This window comes from Stegostoma tigrinum, chromosome 1 (assembly GCF_030684315.1).
Source record: "Stegostoma tigrinum isolate sSteTig4 chromosome 1, sSteTig4.hap1, whole genome shotgun sequence".
In the NCBI taxonomy this organism is placed as follows: domain Eukaryota; kingdom Metazoa; phylum Chordata; class Chondrichthyes; order Orectolobiformes; family Stegostomatidae; genus Stegostoma; species Stegostoma tigrinum.
Window position 1 is genome coordinate 123757613 of NC_081354.1, and position 22358 is coordinate 123779970.

Below are 22358 nucleotides of genomic sequence, written 5' to 3' on the forward strand. Positions count from 1 at the left end.
TCCAGACATTTTAAGAATAACACCTCATTTTTAATCTGAGCACCTCTGGACTCAATGCTGAATTAAAAAATTTCAGATCATAACTATGCCTCCAAACGTACTTTTTGATGTTTTCTGTCTCCACATTTTTGCTTCCAGACAACAGCAATTCAACATCTCACCATTCATGATTCATGTACATACATCTCTTCTTTCTTCACTTTTGTTAACAGTCCCATTATCACTCCACATGGCATTTCACAAGGATCACAGTGAATCTCTCCTGCCCTCCACCTCATTACAGAGCTTCTATTTTGTTATTTTAACCTTCCTCTATCTTTTTACTTACTCAAAATCTATTACATGTCTAAAACTGTCCAGTTCTTATGAAAAATAAGAACAGACCCAAAAAAAGTCAACTTATTCTTTCTCCACAAATGCAAACAAACCTACTGTTTGCTTCCTGTGTTTGTTTTATTTCATTTCAGCTCAGGTTTTGCAAGGTGATCCAGGTGACATCTTCAAGATTAAGAATGGATTGGTCAAGTGTTGACAGTAAAACATGAAAAACTCCAGAGTGCTTATAAGATAATGTTCAACAATATTAAGACGATGGCATGGCTGGCCAAGCCATTTCTAATTGTTCTTCGAGATTGATAAGCTGGTTTCCCAAACCACTATTAGTAGTTTGATATGACCAAAAGGTTTTGCACAACATCACAGAAGAGGCTAGTCAACCACGTCGAGTTACGATTGACGGTTTGAGACCAGACAGTCATCCTCCCCAAGTGGACATTACTGAAACAACACTTGATAAATTTGAGAATGATTTTAAATTACATTTTAAAAAAAACCTGGAAATATCAATTGTCCTTACATGAGAAAATAATAAATTTACTTTCTCACTTCCGATGAAATCTGAATGTGTTCTCAGAAACATTAGTGTAGGGTACTCCATTACTAAAGGAGTACATTGGCATTATTATACTTTATCTAATATAAAGGTCAGGAACTCATTAAAGCCCATCTAGCTTTTCCTTGAAATGAGGAAATTATTAGCACAGTTTGCATTTTGTTTCACAGCTTTGGTCCCCTTACTTGGAAGCCCATTTCAAGAATTAAATCATGAAAAATTATTATACAAAACAGCAGTGAAATTGCCCTTCTGCAATTTTTACCCAAGATCTTTGTTCCCACAGACATTTGAATTTGAAATTCAGTTTAAATTTTTCTACTCCACTTGGTACTTTACATACTGTCTCACCTCCCGTCAGGGGCTTTTGCAAATTATTTTAAATCTGCAGCATCTGGTTATTCAGCCTCTCACCAAGAGAACTGCTTTTAAACAGAACAAAAACCCTATCGGAACCTCTCGTCATCCCAAAAATTTCAAATACATCTCCTCTTTGCCTTCCGTTCCAGGGAGAAAAGTACCAACTTGGTAAACCTCTCCTCAGAATTGAAATAATCCTCAACAATCCTCGATCGTCTTTCTAATACCTCTGGCATTCTTGAAATACCCCAAAAATTCAGAAAACTGCAGCTTAATTAATTGGACCAGTGATTTATAAACTTCCCCAATTATGTCTACACATCAGTATGCCACGCCTCCAACTGTAAACCAAATTAACCCAAATGCTTGATTCATCACCTGATCAAAAGTTCACACCATCATTTCTTGCCGATTTTGCATCACCAGTAAAATAGCAGTGCTCACTGCTGACCTCAAGAGAAGCAGTTGATACAGATTTTGAGGGCAGTAAAACACCCACTTCAATGCTCATTGACCAATGGAATTTGAATCTAAAAAGGGATCTAGGATGTCTAACTACTAAAAAAGTAGGCATCAAGCTGGCTAATCAGCCAAGCAAAATGAAGAGCTCAGTAAATCAAGAGCAAAAAGCACAGACTAATTAAATTGGTAATTCACTTTGCTTTCTGAAAATGATTAAGATTGTCTGATATTTCAGCATTTATCTTAAAACTTGAAGCAAAACTCATTCTTGAGATGATATTCTAAAGGCAATAAGGTCCCAAAATTGTAACGTGTATTTCCCATGGTTATTCAACAGTAATCTTGATTGAATATACCATTTGAAAAGTCAGTTGCATATCACTGAATAAGAATCATTTCCACTGGTTCATTTCAAGTGTGTACATTGTGTGAGCTTCCTGTTTTTACAATCAACAGAAAAACTGAAATAATATCTGTAAAGACTGCAACAATGCACCTTGTTAATAAGCAAAGCACAGAATTCAGAGTGTGCGCATTTAACTGAGCAGGTATGAATATCAGCAATTGAATACCAGAAGTTACCATGCACACAGCACAAAATGAATGCAGCAATATCAAATTATGCCAACTAGAATATTTTCATATTAGGATACATAGTTACCTTTTCTTTATCCATACTGTCTCCATCAAGATATCCTTCACCGGGCTTGTCCTGTTTCAAAGTCTTCAGAAAATCACTTTTCTTATCAGAGCGCATGCGTGTCAGTTTCAACATACGAGGCTGACTTGCTATGTCAATTGGTGAAGAAGAATTGGAACGACTACTCTATTGAAATAAATTGAATCAGTAAATTAATTCAAAGATAATGTACAGCAGATTCAACATATGACTTAGATTAATGATACATTTATTTCATCTGTTAGTGTTTTGACAGAAACAGACAATAACATTCTACTTCCCAGAAAAATGTTATACACTGCAGTAAATATTTTAGTAAAATTTCAGTAGGAAATGGTATGCAGATAGGCTTTAATCAGATAAGTGGATTCACAAGCTGCAACTTGTGTCTAAAATATTTGTTACTGTATTGGGTATACCATGTGGAGAAAACTAGGATTTAAAATGAAAATAACTACAGCATGAATAGGAAGTATAGTATTGCAAGATTCAATGTGCTGACTTGACAAACATAACTTCTGTACTCTGTAAGCCATTATGGTCAAAGCACATTTATTTTAAATATAAATGTAAATATTTAAATATGGAAAACCTCCAGTCCATATTAAATTCAGATAAAATAAAAATCAAGGGTGTAGGGTAGATTTCCTTTCCATTTGGTTCCTCACAGATTGGCACATACCAAATATTTATAAAGGAAAATGACTCCATCACAAAATAGGTTACCAAAAGGCTGGCATGGTGGCTCAGTGGTTAGCACTGCCTCACAGAGCCAGGGATCAGGTTTGATTTTGGCTTCTGGCGACTGTGTGGAGGTAGCATTGAGGGGGTGGAGAAGATGGAGATGGGTCTGGGTGCTGTGCTCTTCCTAAGATTGGTAAAAACCTGATTCCCAAACTACCATAAAATGCCTATAGTGTACGACGAAACGCCAAAAACACCCTGGGGGAGTGGGGGGAAAAATAAAGTCAATAATCCCGGATTAAACAAGTGAGTGGGGATAAGAGGTTCTTTTCCTTCTGTAGGAACTGCATTATTACTTTTGAGAGGATTCAAAAAAGATTTACAAAGATGTGTCAGGACTGGAGGGTTTGCGCTACAAGGAGAGGCAAGATAGGCTGAGACGTTTTTCCACTGAAGCATAGGAAATTGAGGAGGGAGTTTATACAGGTTTATACAATAATGAGGGGTATAGATAAAAGCGAGCATCGAAAAGGTCTTGCCCTAGGGTAGGGCAGTTCTAAACTAGAACATATTTTCAAGATGAGCAGAGAGATTTAAAAAGGGACCCGAGGGGTAACTTTATACCCCCTCCCCACCCCCCAAGAGAGTGGTGTGTTTATGGAATCAACTGCCCAATGTAGTGGCAAATGCAGGTACGATTACAAGATTTAAAAGACATTTAGACAGGTACACCAATAGGAAAAGGTTTAAGAGAGATATGGGCCAAGCGCAGGCAAAGGGGACAACATTAGTTTGGGAAACATGGTTGGCATAGACGAGTTGAACCAAAAGGGTCTGCTTCCGTGCTGTACACGTCTATCACTGAGGTTGGCGACCTGTGAGGTTCCAAAGGGATCAGTGGCGAGAACACAACCGTTCTCAATATACATCAATGACTCGAGGAAGGAAGCAAATGTATCATAGTCAAACTTGCCAGCAACACAATAATAGATGGAAAGACCGTCACTCGTGACTGTTCATGACTTAGGATAGAAAATATTACTTTTCACAACTTCCATGAGGAATTTTGGTATGCTACAAAAATTGTACACAGGTATAGTTTGCATTAAATGAGATTCTTCCTTCTCATACTTTCCACAAGGCATATTAAAATGCAGCTAAATTTGAGGTGTGCAGGTATTGCCAATTAGATGCTCATTCAAATTTCCATTGAATGAGAAATGGGAACGTGAATGAAGTGGTTTCTCTTGCTCATCCTTTAAAACGGCATAACAAACCAACTGTTGTTGTTTCATCATAGCTACAGGCTAAAAAATGATCAGAACGACAAATACTGCACTATATCAACAAAACAGGAAGTATTTGTCTCTCAAACAGAAAACTGTTTTTATATAGGTTTTAAATGCATTTTAATGGCTGTCATATCCAATGCAGAATTTCAGAGCCAGGAGCAGACCCAAAAAGTTTGTTACTTACGTTACATTCATCGAGAGTAGCCTCCAGAAATTCACTATGGGGAAAAAATCTCTACCAAACGCCAACTTAAGCAAACTTATGACTGAGTCACTGGCCACAGTGCCCGCTAATCCACCACAAAAGCATCTCAGTCAGTTTCTGAAAAATTAGTGACTTACTTTGCACAGTTTAAGTCTCCACACAGAACCGAGGGCATCAAGTGAAGTTTCATGACAAAACACATTTTAAAAAACGAGCACATACAATAATTCAATACTTCATGAATACATAAAAATTATACCTCCTTTAAAGAGTTTGGTGATGAACTGAAGGTTTGAGGTACAGGTTTGAGGAGAGCATTGAAGCTGACAAATGGAGTCCCATGTTTGTTCTCCTTCGCCGAGCCTTTCCACTGTGCAGGCTAAATAAAATAAATCAATTGCAAATGCTTCCAATTATAAAATTGCATACCATTAAATAGAACAAAGATGTGGGAGAGGAAAGACAAGATAAATAGAACTAGAACCAGATCAGTTGATAGTACTTTCCCTCTTTCTTTTTGTCTAAGGAAAAGATTAAGAATGCACCAAAAGGAGACAGGGGTGGGAAGAGGCAGAGGTTTAAACATGTTGCCTGTTGTTCAAATCTCAATTAAGCAATTCATTATTTCAGAACTATTTTGAACTAATTGGGGTCTCAAATGTACAATAGTAAAGATCAGACAGTTTTTGGGTATTATTTAAATCAACTGATTGAATTTTACTTCTGTAGCATTGGATCAAACTATACACAAGCAATTTTTCCTCAAATCCAAATTTCCAATCATGCTGGTTTTGGACCTGGGAGAAGAAAGTCAGAAGTCATATGACACCAGGTTATAACCCAACAGGTTTATCTGAAGTCACAAGCTTTCACAGCATTAGTCCTTTGTCAGGTGAAGTGAAAGTGAACGACTTCACCTGAGCAAGGAACAATGCTCCCAAACAAACCTATCGGACTATAACCTAGTGTCGTGAGACTTCTGGCAATTATGAGTATCTCAGTTTATCTACCCTCTGATGATTTTTATACAGAAATATGGAAAGAATAAGATGGGCAATATTTCCTTACAGCATGCCTTTTTCTAAGTAATAAACAAGGTCTATTAGCAACAAATCGTATTTTGTTTTTGCATTTTGTATTTTAATTAGTTCCCTTGTGGAGAAGAGATTACAAACACATGAATTTAACCCAGTAGCTAACAGGCACCAATTGTGACATGGCTGTTCAAGTACAAACTACCAACATCTCCATGCTTCCTTCCAAATCATACCCACTTCTAATTTTCAAAATGCTCATTGTTATCAGGCATAATTAAGGAATATGCCAGCAACAGAACTCAAAGTACCTTCACCACATAAAACAGCCGCTCAACAATCAATGAAACTCAACATACTAACTATCAAATGACAACGCAAACCCAAACCTGCTCCTTAGTAACATAGGGTGCTTGTGCCAAAACTGGAAGAGCAGCCCCCAAGATTAGTCAAGCCAACAGTTACACAGAATTATAACTAGCAAGTTTTGAGAAGATTTGTAGCTCAGGTTGAGGTTCTGGAAACAAGTCTGCACGCTGAGCTGAAAGGTTCGTTTTCAGACATTTCATCATCATTCTAGGTAACATCATCAGTGAGCCTCCGGTGAAGCGCTGGTGTTATGTCCCGCTTTCTATTTATCTGGTTAGGTTTCCTTGGGTTGGTGATGTCATTAGCTGTTCTTTTTCTCAGAGGCTGGTAGATGGGCTCCAAGTCAATGTGTTTGTTGAAGAAGTTCCGGATAGAATGCCATGCATCTAGGAATTCTCGTGTGTGTCTCTGTTAGGCTTGTCCTCGGATGGATGTGTTGTCCCAATCAAAGTGGTGTCCTTCCTCATCTGTATGTAAGGATACGAGTGATAGTGGGTCATGTCGTTTTGTGGACAGTTGATGTTCATGTACCCTGGTGGCTAGCTGGTAGACAAACAGGCAGAAAAGCTAGCCACCAGGGTACATGAACATCAACTGTCCACAAAACGACATGACCCACTATCACTCGTATCCTTACATACAGATGAGGAAGGACACCACTTTGATTGGGACAACACATCCATCCGAGGACAAGCCTAACAGAGACACACACGAGAATTCCTAGAAGCATGGCATTCCAACTGGAACTTCATCAACAAACACATTGATTTGGAGCCCATCTACCAGCCTCTGAGAAAAAGAACAGCTAATGACATCACCAACCCAAGGAAACCTAAACAGAAATAGAAAGCGGGACATAACACCAGCGCTTCACCGGAGGCTCACTGATGATGTTACCGAGAATGGTGACAAAATGCCTGAAAACTAACCTTCCAGCTCAGCGTGCAGACTTACACGCAGAATTATAACTTACAGATCCCACCGTTACCATTCTTGGGTATGTTCTCAAGAGTGAGATGACAGACTGACCAAAAGGTAGCCGCAGTGCAGCATACAATCAGAAAGAATTTGCACTAGGAGATCTCAGCATGTATTCTGGACCCTAAGTCATCTCACTGGCTGAAGGAGGCTGAGATGAATTATTCACTTGGCACTGCTGGTTTAAGATGAATGTAAACGCTTCAGCCTTCACTTTTGCCCTGATATATTGGATTCTCTTGTAATTGACAATGGAATATCATGCAGCCACTTCCTCAACTTAATTGTTAGATCATCCATCATCATTGCTAGATACTGAAGAACTGATGAGCTTTGATCAGACCTGCTGGTTACGGGACCACTAATCTCTGTCTATTAGATGCTGCTGCCACAAAATGGCATCTAAGTCTACGCTGCAGTCTCATGAAGTTAACGAGCCTCATTTTTAGACATGCCACATGCTGACCCTTGCACGTTCTCTGCCCTATTCATTAAACGAAGGTTGGTCTTCAGCTTGATAGTAATGGTAAAGTGGGGTACGTGCCAGGTCATAGGGTTACAGTTTGTGACTGAACATGATTTTGCTGTTGCTGTTGGCTCACATGACCCCAAGGATACCCAGTTTTGGAGTTGCTCGATCTGTTCAAAATCCATTAAACTTTGCACATCTCCATAAGGTCTGTGCAGTGGTCGCTCAGCAATATTGTGATGGGCAGATGCAACTGTGAGAGATACTGATGAGAACAAAGTCAAGCAAGTTTGACTTTCTCAAACAAGAAGCGAAATTGCTGGCTAAACTCAGCAAGGCTGGCAACATCTGTGGAGAAAATTCAGAGTTAACGTCTTAGGTCCAGTGACTTTTCCTCAAAACTTGATGAGAGGTCAGCTCCAGCGATGTATAACATTCAAGAAGGTGCACTTGTCCTGAACAAGCATGTGAACCATGTGAAAGCTGCAAACTTGCCAACCGTTCTAGAGCAAAAACGTGCCCAGCTCCTCAACAGCGTCTGATCTGTTCCAGAAACTGTGGGTCCTCCCTCTTCATCAAGCACTGAAGATACCCGAGAGTGTGAGATGAACAAAGCAGACTTTGGCATCTCGGCAACCTGATGGCTCGAAGAGAGGGTGATTTTTTTTCCCCCCCAAGACACCCAGGTGCAAGTGGTCAGTGACTGTGCATTATACACCACTCATACAAGGTATAATCGAAGAACCTGACCCAGTGCTGGAGCAGCTACACAAAAATAGAGAACTGGCCAATATCATTGGACATGAGAGTTGGGGGTGGGGGTGGTCAACAGCAGTGATTCTACTGTCGTCAGACACCTGGACCTCAGAATAAGTTCCCTGTTTGGTGCTGTTACTCAAGGTCTGATCAGGGAGCCCTGGCTGACACAAACAAACAGGAATGTCAGACATCCTGTTCACTCAGCAGGCTCTAGTGGAGCTGGGCATTTTCAAGGACTCGCCACGTGTGCCAGGATACCAGCTTCTGGAGTCATTTCATACCTCATTTCAAACAGGAATGCCCCCACAAAGCCATGCTGACTATCCCCAACAAGTCTATTCTTTTTCAAAACAGATAAAATCATGTCATTTAAGAATCCTCTCCAATAACTTGCCCACTACTGATGTAACCTGAGTTTGTTTGGTTTTCACTGTGCGATTTCACCGAGTCAGAAGCATGCAATCTCGTAATTCTGGTTTTATGATTGAAACAGAACTGAAGTTTCCTACACAAAAGAAATAACGATAAAATACAGTCAACTGAGCTGTATGGAGAATATAACTTAGAGGTTTCAAAATCATGAGGGACATAGATAACGTGAATAACAAAGGTCCTTTCCCTCAGGCGGAGGGGTTCAAAACTAGAGGGGATAACATTAAAGGAGAGAGAGGAAACGGATTTAAAAGGAGAAACAACTTTTTCCGTGGAGGATGGTGCAGATGTAGAATAAACTGCCAGAGGACACAGACATAGTTATAACATTTAAAAGACATGTGTGTAAGTACATAAATAGCAAAGGTATAGAGGGATCCAGGCCAAATGAGGCAAGTAGAACTAGTTTTTCTTTTGCTTCTCCCAAATGTTCACATCTGGCAGCCAACTAAATAGATATTAACAGTGATAACTTATAACTCGTCCAAAGATCAATCAGCTACTTGTTGCCAGCCAAAGCCCCATTCCACACAACTTGGCTCCAGCTTGACCGCAAACTCTTCTTACACTAGACCTAGAACAAGCAACTGTGTCAACAGTATTCAAGTTGCTTGCTTTCAAGAAGTGCAATAGTCCTTCAACCCTTGGTTAAATTACCTTGTATAAAGGTATTTCAGTCTGCAAAAATTCAGGAAAATAAAAAAAGGTACACAGTCTTTCCACATGGATCAGGCTAAGAGTTTTGCCCAGACTATAAAACTTAGGGTTGGTCCCCTTAGAGCAAAGAGACACTGTTGAGCAATTCAGTGGTCAATAACCAGCGGTACCAATTTAAGGTGAGTGGCAAAAAGGCCAGGGGTTGTAGGAGGAATAAAAAAAGTTTTCATGCAATGGCTAGTGAGGATTTCGAACACATTACCCAATTTGGGTCGGAACAGATTCAAAATGCAAATTCAAAAGAGATTTAGATTACTACCAAAAGGAGAAAAAAATTGCACGGGTGTGACGGCAGTGGGCTAACTAGACTACCCTTTAAAAGGGTTGGCATGGACCTGATGGGCTACATGGCTTCTTTTGTCACTAAGATTTCATAACGCTAATGACAGCAACCTTAGCTTCTCTCGTCTCTCTACATGACTGCAATGGATACACAATTAATTTTATCCTTTGCTTTCCTCACACAGGGAAATCTGAAAACATCAGTTACTATAATCAGAGGTTTGGGAATATTATACTAAAGCTTGTTTGTGTTTAAAATTTATTGAATCTTCTCCATTACTTAGGGGAAGATGGGCAGATTGTTGATCAGGAGGAGAATCAAGGGTTACAGGGAAAGGGCAGAAATGTAAGTGCGAGGAATGTCAGATCAGCCACGATCCTATTAAATGGTGGAAGAGGCTAGAGGGGCCAAACAGCCTACTGGAAGCTTTCATTGCTGTAGGTATCCTTAAAAGTACTCTTTTGCCACCTATTCAAGACCACTGGCCTCGAGTGACATTACGGATCAGTTTCAATTTGACCTGAATTAGTACCAATCATGGTCTTGTCTACATTTCCTACTGTAGATCTCCTAAAATTTGTTGTCATTTAACCATGTCAAAAATATTGAGCTTTACAAGACTAGTCTTCAAGAGATCACAAAAAAAATGAGTTTTTTTCTTCCATGCCTTATTCCTTTCCGAAGAAGTTGTTGTTTGGTTTAACTGGGTGATCTGTTTTGAAGTACTTTTGGAAACTTCAAATTAGTCAAGAGACATTTGAATGCATTGTAGACACAGAATTAAAAAGCACTGAAATGCAAATTTCTGACCTAAAAATTACATCATTTCTACTTCATCTTGTACATCAAAACTTCAAAGCCAGGCATAATTGCTCTGGGCCTTTTGCTTATAATTTGTAGAATTGCAAAAAGATTTCAAATGAAGCTTCTGCAGTGGACAGCTGAGAGTTTTCCTCCAGAGATTGTGAGCACCAGGAGTCAGTCTCCCAACCCCAGCTTTCCCTTTAGGTTCTTGTGTACCATCAGAAAGATAACCTGAAATAATATGTAGACACGCACAATGACAGGCAAGACCAACACATGGTTAGCAATGCTGTTATTTTACTATGAATTTACTTGCTGAAAGTTGCACTTCAGATAATTACATCCTCAAAACAAACCAGATAAGTTAGTGTTTCAAATAAATGCTAACTGTTTAACAATATTTTTCTAAATAGTTTCAAATTAAAGTGGGGCTTTGAACCTGACTAAGTTCTGCATGATAAAATGGAAAAGGTAGTTGAGAACTTGCCATTAAACATGAATTATTATTACCCATTGCGATAAGATTTCGCCTTACCTTTGCTGGAGGACCAGCAGCCTTCGGAACCAATCCCTTATAGACACTGGGTCCTGTCCCATTCTTCACAGGCTGGGGATGAGATCCCCCTGTCAGAGGATATCCTGGTAGTATTGGTTCTTCTTTGAGGACCTTTTTAATGACCAGCATTTTAGATGTTCTAGATTTTGGATTTGGAGGATTTTCTACATTACAGAAAAAAAATTACATGTAAATTTGCACATTAAGTTAGCTATCAATGCTGTTAGTAATGGTACAAACGCTGAGGATTGAATGAAAAGGTGAGACAAACAGGATTAAGTATACGGCAGTAAAGAGTGAAATTTATCAAAATTACTTTACACTGACCAACAATACAGCAACAGCAAAATTAGGGATGCACAAGGATTCTGGATCACAGTTAAGAGAAAAAATAAATCAGAATTTAATTAATAGATTGATTTCATACCCTCCATGCAAAGCAGACAAGAGGCATTATCATTTACATGCTTTTTACAAGCTGATCCCAAGAATACATTTGTATACATATGGCAAGTAAATGTTTACCAAAGTAAAGAATGAAAAGAAGCTGAGAGAGGGAATTCTGAAGCAGATAAAATGAGGCACAACTACCAATAATGAAATGAAATAGAAGATATGAATTCTTTTTAGCGAGTTTTGAGAAGATTTGTAGCTCAGGTTGAGGTTCTGGATGTAAGTTTGCTCGCTGAGCTGGAAGGTTAGTTTTCAGACATTTCGTCACCATTCTAGGTAACATCACCAGTGAGCCTCCGGAGGCTCACTGATGATGTTACCTAGAATGGTGACGAAACGTCTGAAAACAAACCTTCCAGCTCAGCGAGCAAACTTACATCCAGAAGATATGAAGTTCCAACAAGTGGAGATCTCAAAAGATTCCAAATTTCTCACAGGATGCATGCACTCTTCAGAAGGGTGCTTCTCTGAAAGGGTCATAAACTTGTTGAATTCACTAACCCAGAAAGCAGTGAAAGCTGGGGCATTGAGGAGTAGATAGATGGATTCTTAATTCATAACAAATGGAAGGATTATGGTGAGTTCACAGCAAAGTGGAGTTGAGACGAAGAAGAAATCAGCTATAATTGTATCAAATGGCAGGGCAGATCAAGGGACTGAGTTCTCTAATCCTGCTCCTAGTTCTTATCTTGGCATTCGAAGGCTTGTATCAAACAAAGGCAGCCACAAAAGGTAATTTTCATTATCTTTATCCGTCTTCCTGTGCTTTTCATCAACAAAATAAACTTGAAACATACAGAAGTTGCAGTGCTGTGATACCAATGAACAGGAGATTTAAAACTATAGCACTTCAACACAAAACCGGAGAGAGAAACGGGTTTAAGTTATCAAAGTGTGAAGCTGGATGAACACAGCAGGCCAAGCAGTATCTCAGGAGCACAAAAGCTGATGTTTCAGGCCTAGACCCTTCAGAGGTATAAGTTAGTCATTTTTAAGTAAAGAAAAAGCATAAGTTGATGTAGACAAAAAGAAAATTATGAAAGATCATTGTTCTATTATAATTGCTGCCCCAATTACTGGTATCATGCCATTTATATCATGTAAATTACCACACTGGGGATATGCTACTGCAGGAGCCTAGTCCTAAAAATACAGTTGCTCAGAATTTCAACAAGACAAAAAAGGTGATTCAATAGTCAGAGTAGACTAAGTTTGTGTGCTTTAACCGAAGAAATAAAGAAATTGCTCAAATATTGTCAAGGGCCATGTGAAGTCAGTCCTTATTTCATGGAGGTTAGAGTCTAAGAGTAGGGAAATCTTCTTATAAATTACAAGGCAATTGAGGCCACATCTGGAATATTGACAGCAATTTTGGTCATCTTAATTAAGGAAAGATTATTCCATGGGAAGCAGTTCAGAGAAAATTAACTAAGGATAATCCCTCCATACCAGGGATCACCCATGAGCAGCAGTTGAACAAATTGGGACCACTCACAGGAGTTAAAAAAAGTGAGCGGTGATTGCATGGAAACATAGGATTCTTAAGGGACTTGACAAGGTAAATATTGAGAGGATGTTTCTCCTCATGGGAGAGTCTAGAACCAGAGGGCATAATCTCAGAATAAAGAGGTGCCAATTTCAAAGCGAGGTGAGGAAAAATTTCTTCCCTTGAATTGGAGTGTCTTTGGAACTCCTTGCCGCAGAGAGCTGTGGGGGCAGAGTTCCTGTGTGTGCCTTTAGGCGAGATAAGTAAACTCTTGCTCAGTAAGGGAATCATGGGTTACCACAAAAGTGGAGGCAAGAAACATCAGACGAGCAGAGACCCTCCTGAATGGTGCAGCAGACTCGAGGGGCCGAATGGGCTATTCTTGTTCCTACTTCTTATGGAAGGAACAGCAAAATTGATCTTCATTTTGGAACTTACATACTCTTTAAAGTACTAAATCCAAATGTAACATCTACCGCCGACTTCAACGTAAAAGGATTGGCAAAACTATTCAACCATTGGTTGATGTGAATGATCAATAAAATTACATTGTAAAGGTACTACTAAAATTTCGGAACAAAAGCAAAGTTGCTGGAAAAGCTCAGCAGGTCTGACAGCACCTGTGGAGGAGAAAACTGAGTTAATGTTTCGGGTCCGGTGACCCTTCCTCAGAACGGATGGTGATTATTAAAATTTAGCCACTGGCATATTTTTACAATTAAGCCACAGTTATCTGGTTAAAAGCATTTTAAAAAACATTCATAGTCTGTTTGTCAAGACTTAAAAGTTTGAGGTCAGAATTAAGAAAAACTACTGTGAGGTAACCCATGTTACAATATGGCTGAACACAAATTATTGACAAGAAAGAAATCTCATTATAGGTCTGTTGAGTATTTTCAGCAATTTGTTTCATTCTTACATGTCCAATTATCAGTTTCATTAGTTTTTGCTCTGAGCGAAATATTCATTTCCTGTGAAGCGAAATTAAGTAGAGCCAAACATCTCTCTACAACACTGCAGCTTGGTAGGCACCTGCAACCCTAACAGATATTACAGCTCATAAAACTGTAACAACTCAGGCCCATATTTTAAAATTTATACGGCGCCACGACCAGGTGCCCAAGCTTCGCACATAATTAAATAAATTTTGAATAACAGTCAGTGTAAAAATATCTAAATGCAGCAGAGAACTCTCACAAAGAGCAGTGCCACAATGACCAGATAATCTGTTTCTGTGTTGATAATTGAGAGAGATGAAGAATAGCATGAAATCTTTTACACCCAAAGACAGCAGGCAGGGAATCATGTTAATGTCATGTTTGACATATAGCATTCCCTCAATACTGCAGTGAAACAGTAGTTTAGACTGTGGTGGTCAAGCCCAGAAATGGACTTTACACCTACAACTTCCTGACTTTCATGTACCAATTGAGCCAAGTTGCCACATTGTTCTGCAAGAATTTTATTGATCTTTTGTTAGTGTTATTATCTCTGGGGGAGAAAAAAAACACACATGATCAGTGTCAGAAACTTGAAATATATTAAAATTAATGTATTTAAACCTCTTCCTGGACCCCAAGATATTTTGGTTTAGAATTATGCAGCCTAAAAAGACTTTGTAATAATTTAGTGTAAGAATTTCAAATAAATTTAGTTGTTTCTACACTGGTTAAAAATTGCGAACAACAACTAAGAATTAGTTAATAACTCACCCCATACACCTGCAATGGATTTGTTCTTGCCAAGTTCTTTTTTGGACTCAGGGTTAAGTGATGGCTGGAAGGTAAAACAAAACAATTATCATATGATTGAGAAACATGCTTGCAAACAACATTAAACTTTCAACCGACACAAAAAATTCGAGAAATTGGCAATACTCAAAACAACAAACTGGGTTTCACCAAAGCAATTCAATGCTCCAGGACTGATAAAGACTGAACAATGCAACTTTTTCCCCTTACATTTTGCTCTTACTTTCCTAATTTAATTTTTAAAATGGACACAGTATGCATGGGTGTTTGCAGTGCTTTTGGGTATCTGTCTATCAAATGGAAGTTTTTCTGTGTAGAGGATGGGGAGGGAGACCAGGATAAAAAGTTATTTATTTGCAAAAAAGTTCCTTCCCTTCCCTCAAAATCTAGATTCATAAAAAGGTAAAAATCTCTTAAGCATCCAATGCTTACAACTGTTTTGAATCAAACAGTCTGTGTAGCCTTTTGTTTTTAAACTCTTCCTCCATAGTCATTTCACACCTGACATGCTCCCAAGTTTCAATCAACATTCTGCATTCTGAAAGTCACCTTAAGTCACTTTTAGCTTCTGCCTAGAATCAGCTAAGTACCTGACATGTTGATGCTGCTAAATGAATACTAGAGTTAACTTAGCAATATAACTGGTCGTTTGTCCTCAGGAAAATAGTTACTAAGCCACAGATTCATTCTTGTTGCCAAGTTTTCAAATCATTAGCTTACTGCACCATTACAACAGATTTGTGGGCACTTCAATAGCTTATTAAAATCTATCAAGTTGTCAATTCTTCATATGTTGTCGTAGAAATTGTTTTTCACAGAGGTCTCATTAACCATCATTTAACAAAGATTTCATTGGTAACATGTAACGTTAATGGCTGTAGAGCCTCTGCTCCCCTACAAAGCTAACCACTGTAGTTGGAAAAATAATTTTTTTTTTTTTTTTTTTAAGTACAATTATTGAAACTTTCAACTTAAGTCACTTTCTCTTTTTGGTACAAAACCAAGAAAGTTGCCAAAGTGGGCAAAACAGGAACGAGGAAGGTAGCTGAAAACTTTGAATGCCTGAGCATGAGGGTACACTTACTTGGGTCGATGTAATCATTAAATGCTGGAGGCTTCAGGAAATCACTTCATTTAAGTAAACTGAATTGTCATCTAATATAAAATTTCATCTCTAAACCTAATATTCAGAATTCATTACTTGAAACAGAAAAAGCAAAGTCAAAAAATGCTATTAACTGAATTTCTTGCAATTTAGCATTTACAAGTAATTCCATCGGTAAAGCTCTTTAAAAATCATAGTACTCAACTAATTGTGGAAGCTTTTAGTGTGTTGTTAAATATGCTCACAATGATTTTTTTACTTCGGCATTTAACTAACTCAGTACAATAACAGACAAGCTATTTTTTTTAAAAAAAAAGGTGACCTTGCATTAAATTTTACACTAAGCAATGACTTGTAGAACAAGGGGCATATACTTCACATAGAATATCCAAGATGACAGTGTGCCAATGATGTGATCTCATCTCTCAATGATTAAAAAATGGCTTGCCCAATCAGTTTCAAAACACCTCAAACCACAAAGTAAGATAACAGAATAAAAAGCAAAACTAAATCCTTGCATAGCAATCATTTAAACTTTATGACGTCATGCCAAATAGACCAAATCAAAATCGACAGACTGACTTTTATAAAGTTACAGAAAAGAAGTACAGAGTCACTCAGCTGTACTTTCCTATCAACAGAGTTTAATGATAGTATGATGCTCTTACGTACAATTTTAAACTATTAGCAGATCGCCTTTGGCGTTCTTCTGAGTCAGAGTGCACACCAGCTTAATGAGATAGGAAGTGTGACACTGTTGTGAAGTGAGTGTTGTTCACAAGACGGATAATTTTATATCTGTAGATCAACTACAAACGTTCCTTCTGGTTACTCAATGTTGCTTCTTTTTTTAAAAAAAAGTCAAGAAACATTTACGACACATAGATCATAATTCTAGGGCAAACTAATAACTGCTTTTAACCTACATCCGTCAGGACTTTTTTGACATTAATAAGATGCTATGCCACACATGAAGCAGAAATTTAGAGCCTGAATTTATGGTTGTGACATTTCTCTAGTATGCAAAGCAAGAGGAAGTTGGGAAATGGGCAAGTGGTCTGATATTTTGCCATCATCATTTCTCACACAAACACATACTTTCTTTTTACAATGAAAATCAAATACAACATCAAACCAAGTGTAGCTTTGTGCTTTTCTGTAGAAAATTTTGATATACACATAATTAAAAGTTGTCACGAGAAAGAAAGCAAACAGACACTTTCTTCAAGGCTCCGAGAACATTGTGCTGAAGTATGTCAGCACTTTGGCTGCATAAACATGGCAGACATCTTTAAAGTAGCTGCAGAGAAATTTATGAAGAACTTTCTAGAGTTTTTAAGCATATACATTAGAAGGTATTGCGGCCTAAAAGTAGTAACAGATTTACTAGAAACCAGAGTTAAAAGAATGCAAAACTCTTGTGGGTTGTACAATTGGAGGTAAGTTATGGAGTTAGGGAACAATAAAGTCAGAGGGTGAAATTAGTATAATTGAAGCCAACAACAAAACATCAATTTCAGCACCTCAGATGTGTCTCTCTATGTATCGTAGCACAGAAGAAGACTAAAGTGGCCAGGGTCTAAACAGGGACAAGTTTCCCATTAGTTAGGAACGTGTAAGACAGTAAAGCTGGTAAAGGAGAAGCTGCACCAATACAAAGCAGGAATAAAGAGGCAGTTATTAAGAATAAATTTAAAGATACGGTTGCAGGCAACAAAGGAAGGGGCAACTGAAACAAAGCTGACATTGACCAATATAAACAATGAACTTGTAATGATTACAATCTTGTCTCTTGTATTCCACGTCAAAACAACAGAATATAACCAAGATAATGAAATGTGAGGCTGGATGAACACAGCAGGCCAGCAGCATCTCAGGAGCACAAAAGCTGACGTTTCGGGCCGAGACCCTTCATCAGAGAGGGGGATGGGGTGAGGGTTCTGGAATAAATAGGGAGAGAGGGGGAGGCGGACTGAAGGTGGAGAGTAAAGAAGATAGGTGGAGAGGAGAGTATAGGTGGGGAGGTAGGGAGGGGATAGGTCAGTCCAGGGAAGACGGACAGGTCAAGGAGGTGGGATGAGGTTAGTAGGTAGGAGATGGAGGTGCAGCTTGGGGTGGGAGGAAGGGATGGGTGAGAGGAAGAACAGGTTAGGGAGGCAGAGACAGGCTGGACTGGTTTTGGGATGCAGTGGGTGGAGGGGAAGAGCTGGGCTGGTTGTGTGGTGCAGTGGGGGGAGGGGACGAACTGGGCTGGTTTTGGGATACGGTGGGGCAAGGGGAGATTTTGAAGCTAGTGAAGTCCACATTGATAGCATTGGGCTGCAGGGTTCCCAAGCAGAACATGAGTTGCTGTTCCTGCAACCTTCGGCTGGCATCATTGTGGCACCGCAGGAGGCCCATGATGGACAATGGTATCTAAAGAATGGGAGGGGGAGTGGAAATAGTTAGCGACTGGGAGGTGCAGCCGTTCATTGCGAACCGAGCAGAGGTGTTCTGCACCTCACAGGATATAACCAACATTACTTTATCTTCAATCTACCTGTTGTGGAGTTAGATGACAAAGACAACATGATTTGGAATGACTCCCACTCAGCCTGCAAAGACCAAGGGCCATCTTCAGGGTATTCCCTCCAGTGAATTGAACCCCACCCCACCAACTTTCAATACTGGCAGATTCTAACAGGATGGTAAAGGCTACGCAGAAACATTTACAATAGTCTTCTACTGGAACAACAACTGGTTGGTTCTTGCCAAAATTTTCCCATACCACCATCATAGCTACCAGTCTTCAGCCAATTCACATAGCATTTAATTGCCCTTAAAAGCGAAGACCACATGAACATGGACTGGATTAGGCTGTTCTGCCATGAAGCCTACATGGCAGCACTGTAGTGTCACAGTGATAGGGACCCGGGTTCAATTCCACCTTCAGGCAGCTGTCTGTGTGGACTTTGCACATTCTCCCTGTGCCTGCATAGGTTTCTTTCTGGGTGCTCCAGTTTCCTCCCAAGTCCAAAGATGTGCATGGGAGGTGGATTAGCCATGCTAAATTATGCATAGTTGTGTAGATTTGGTTAGGGCGGATGGGATGCTTCGAGGGTCAGTGAAGATTTGTTGGGCCGATGGGCCTGTTTCTGCACTATTGAGATTCTATAATATATAGATGAAGGCCCATGTTCTAGAATCACATCCAGCCCTAGCAAGGACTAACTACTCTAATACCACTGCAGCCTTGCCATCAACACAATGTTGAAAATTATTCTGTTATATTTGGTCAAAAAAAAAGAGCAAGTCAAATCTAAACCAACCTGTGTGCAATAGCTCAATTCTAAATTATTTGTATTAATTAACACCCAGGCAGCATTCCACCAATGTGGCGTGAAGGAGCCCAAGCAAAAGCCATGTCAGCAGAAACCAAGGGAAATTGTTCATTGGCTGGAGTCATAACTGGCACAAAAGATGATGGTTAATCTGTTCAGCCTCAAAATATCATTGTAGCTGTTTCTCAGAGCAGCAAATGGAGCCCAAATTTGTTCAGCTACTTCACTGACGAACTTCCCTTTATCCTAGCATGAGATATTCAGTGATTATTGCAACTTTCAGCTCAATTCAAAATTCCACAGAAAAGCAGCATCCATGACTGCATGCAACAAGACCTGAACAAAACAAGGCCAGAGCCAGACCGGACACAGCCATTTGATCAATTGAGTTTGAACTAGCTCTCCAGAGTTACCTAATCAATCCCATTTCCTATTTGATCACATAGCATGGAGAGTTCACTCCTGTCAGGTGACAATTCAATTTTTTTTGGAAATCATGGAGTATCTCTGCTTCCACCACACTCTAGTCAGGCAGTTCAGATTTGCTGCATAAAAAAAAATTTTCCTGATCTGCATGGTTTGAACTCATCACAACACCATTACAGTCTAAAAGTCTCCTTTCAGTCTATTCTCCAAGAAAAACAAATGGCAGCATCTCCAATGTAACATTACAAAAATTATTCTGGTAATTTTCCGTCTGCATGCTGTGATGGATTTTCACACCTTCCCTAATTTGCAGTCTTACACTTGAGGCAGTGCTCTAGTTAGGGCTTAACCTAAGCTTTATTAATGGTTCAACATCATTTCCCTACTTCTGTACTCAATCTTTCATTTTGTCCTGCCACATTCAGACATCTTTGCACATGCATTCCCAGGTGTGTGCTCCTGCAAGCGCCTTTTGGATCCAGGCAATTAAACCGGTCCTTCCCTCTGCCTTCTGCTGAAATTCCTCACAGCATAGTTCCCACTATTGAACTCCATCAACAACTCTACCTCGTCTGCTAGCCTGCGTTCCCTTGTAGTTGACAAGTGTCCTCACTGTTAACCATAGAAATTTTACTTGTTCCCCAAGATCCAAGTTACTTATGTGGTCAGAAAAGCAACAGTCCTAGTACTGATGCTTGGGAAACACTGTACAATCGTCCAGTCTGAAAGAAAAACAACCATGTAGGAAAATGTCCAGAAGGCAATTTTTTGTTAAAATCAATTTGACATAGACCTTCTTTATTCATGAGGGCCCATTAACCAGCCTTTTATCCAGTACTTTGACTAAATGTTTTCCTAAGACTTACGCAGACATTGTCAATACCAAAAAATACTTAACGCTGACCAAGTGATAACCTTTTCCAATGAGATTAATCATAACCACTTCGCATTCCATGACATTATGACCACTCAGATCAAAATCTTGATCGTCAGTTACCAGAAATGCCACTGGGTCATCAATGCAAATATTACGACTACTGCATTAAGTCAGAAGCTCATGTTAACTAAGCGATTCACCCCACAATTCCCCAAAAGCTTGCCACTGTGCACACGCACAAGTCAAGAATGCGATGGAATACTTTTTAACTTGCTTAAATGCACGCTCGTTGCACAACATTCATGCTTTGTACAATCCATGAAAAGAAGCCCACTTGATTGACACTTTACCCACCAGTCTCAACATGAAATCTTCCATGATCAACATTGCATGGATAATACAATTAGTTTCCGATCTACGCACAGCAGCTGCTCACAAACTGAAACTCCAAATGGACAAGGGTACATGAGGACATCAGTTACATGTCCCTGACTCACATCTTGACAGACATTTATCAAAATATCTGCAAGCATGACCTTAAAGCATTGTGAAATCGAAATTACGCGGAGTGACAGTTGAAAAAGGCACATACCAATACTTTGGCCATGTAGACCTCCTTACTCATGCCTACTTCCAGAATTTTAGCTTAAAGAGAAAGATTTTCCAATTATTACACATAGTATAAATGCGCCCTTTGAAAGATAGCTGTGAAATGAAGTTATGTGCTATTTTAAAAAGGGAGCAAAGTGCTTCTTGAAGTGAAGCATTAATATAAAAATGACAGTAGTTTACAAGAATGGTCCCAGAGTTGAGCAGCTTATCATACGATGGATGGTTGAGAACTTGGGCCCATACTCGCTGGAGTTTTGAAGGGTGAGCAAGGGATCTGACTGAAGCTAAAGAAAACAGAGGTTTGGATAGAGTGGACATTGAGAAGATGGTTCCACTTATGAGAGACTAGGACCCCAGGATGCAGCCTCAAAAAGTGAAGGGATAACCCCTTAAAACTGGTATGAGAAGGAATTTCTTCAGCCAGACTGATTTACCTGCGGAGCTCATTGCCACAGAGGGCTGTAAAGGTCAAGTCATTATTAAGACAGAGAAAGTTAGATTCTTGATTAGTAAAATGATCAAGTTTCAGGAAGGCAGAAGAATGAGTTGACAGCCATATCAGACACAACAAAATGATGGACTGAACTTAATGGGCTGGATGGTCTAATTCTGCTCCTGTAGAATTTGGTCCTCAAATGCTTGAAAGCACTAAACATCTATTAAGTGAAATGACCTGACACTCCCAATACAAGTTGGCTAAAATATTACTTCAAGTTGTTAGACTGTATAAAAAGTAATGTTGGCGTGCTGATCGTATATGTTTTTACAATCCGTATCTTATCATAGATGAATGTACTCTTTTACATTCATCTTACAATCTATCACGAATAACCATAGTCAAAACTTTTAATCATTTTAAACCTATTCAAATTATTACCTAACACAATATAGTGGAGTGGAGCAAGGGGTTCGGAAAAAGAGCACCAGAACAGTAGAAACTGAAGAAATAAAAAACTTACAATACGGGTTCAATTTCATGAAGATTATTCAACTTGCTCACTGAAGCATTGGGGGATGGGGGTGCGACCCCAGTCAAAATAAGAACTCGTGTAACAACTTGGAATAATTTTTGGTTATGAGAAGCATTTAAAACTAAAAGCATTCTTCAATTCCAACTCCCAACATTCTTAACCATGTGGAGTGCTGTGCTTTCCAGATGCACTGGATGTGTTTGATTTTAACATGCTGGCTTGTGACAGATAAGAGCAGTTGTCTAGATTTGTGTATCTGGCAGTGAGACGCACCAGGGGGAATTACAGATCAGCGAGTATCCCATTACTTAGAATGTCCACTATTTTCTGGTGACCAATGTATTTGGAGTCATCTGCCAGGACCTCAGAACAAAAATACCTT

The 22358-nt window shown here is 39.3% G+C and overlaps 1 protein-coding gene across 3 annotated transcripts in view; it reads right to left on the reverse strand.

Moving 5' to 3' along the window:
• Window positions 1–22358, reverse strand: part of LOC125454680 (vasculin-like) — a 56699-nt gene that overhangs the window by 17251 nt on the left and 17090 nt on the right. For all 3 annotated transcript variants that reach the window (XM_048535725.2, XM_048535733.2, XM_048535717.2), the window contains exons 6-9: window positions 14627–14690; window positions 10955–11139; window positions 4834–4953; window positions 2376–2540 (exon numbers count right to left, since the gene is read on the reverse strand). In XM_048535725.2, the coding sequence (XP_048391682.1) occupies window positions 2376–2540; window positions 4834–4953; window positions 10955–11139; window positions 14627–14690 (534 nt within the window). The remainder of the gene's footprint in view (window positions 1–2375; window positions 2541–4833; window positions 4954–10954; window positions 11140–14626; window positions 14691–22358) is intronic.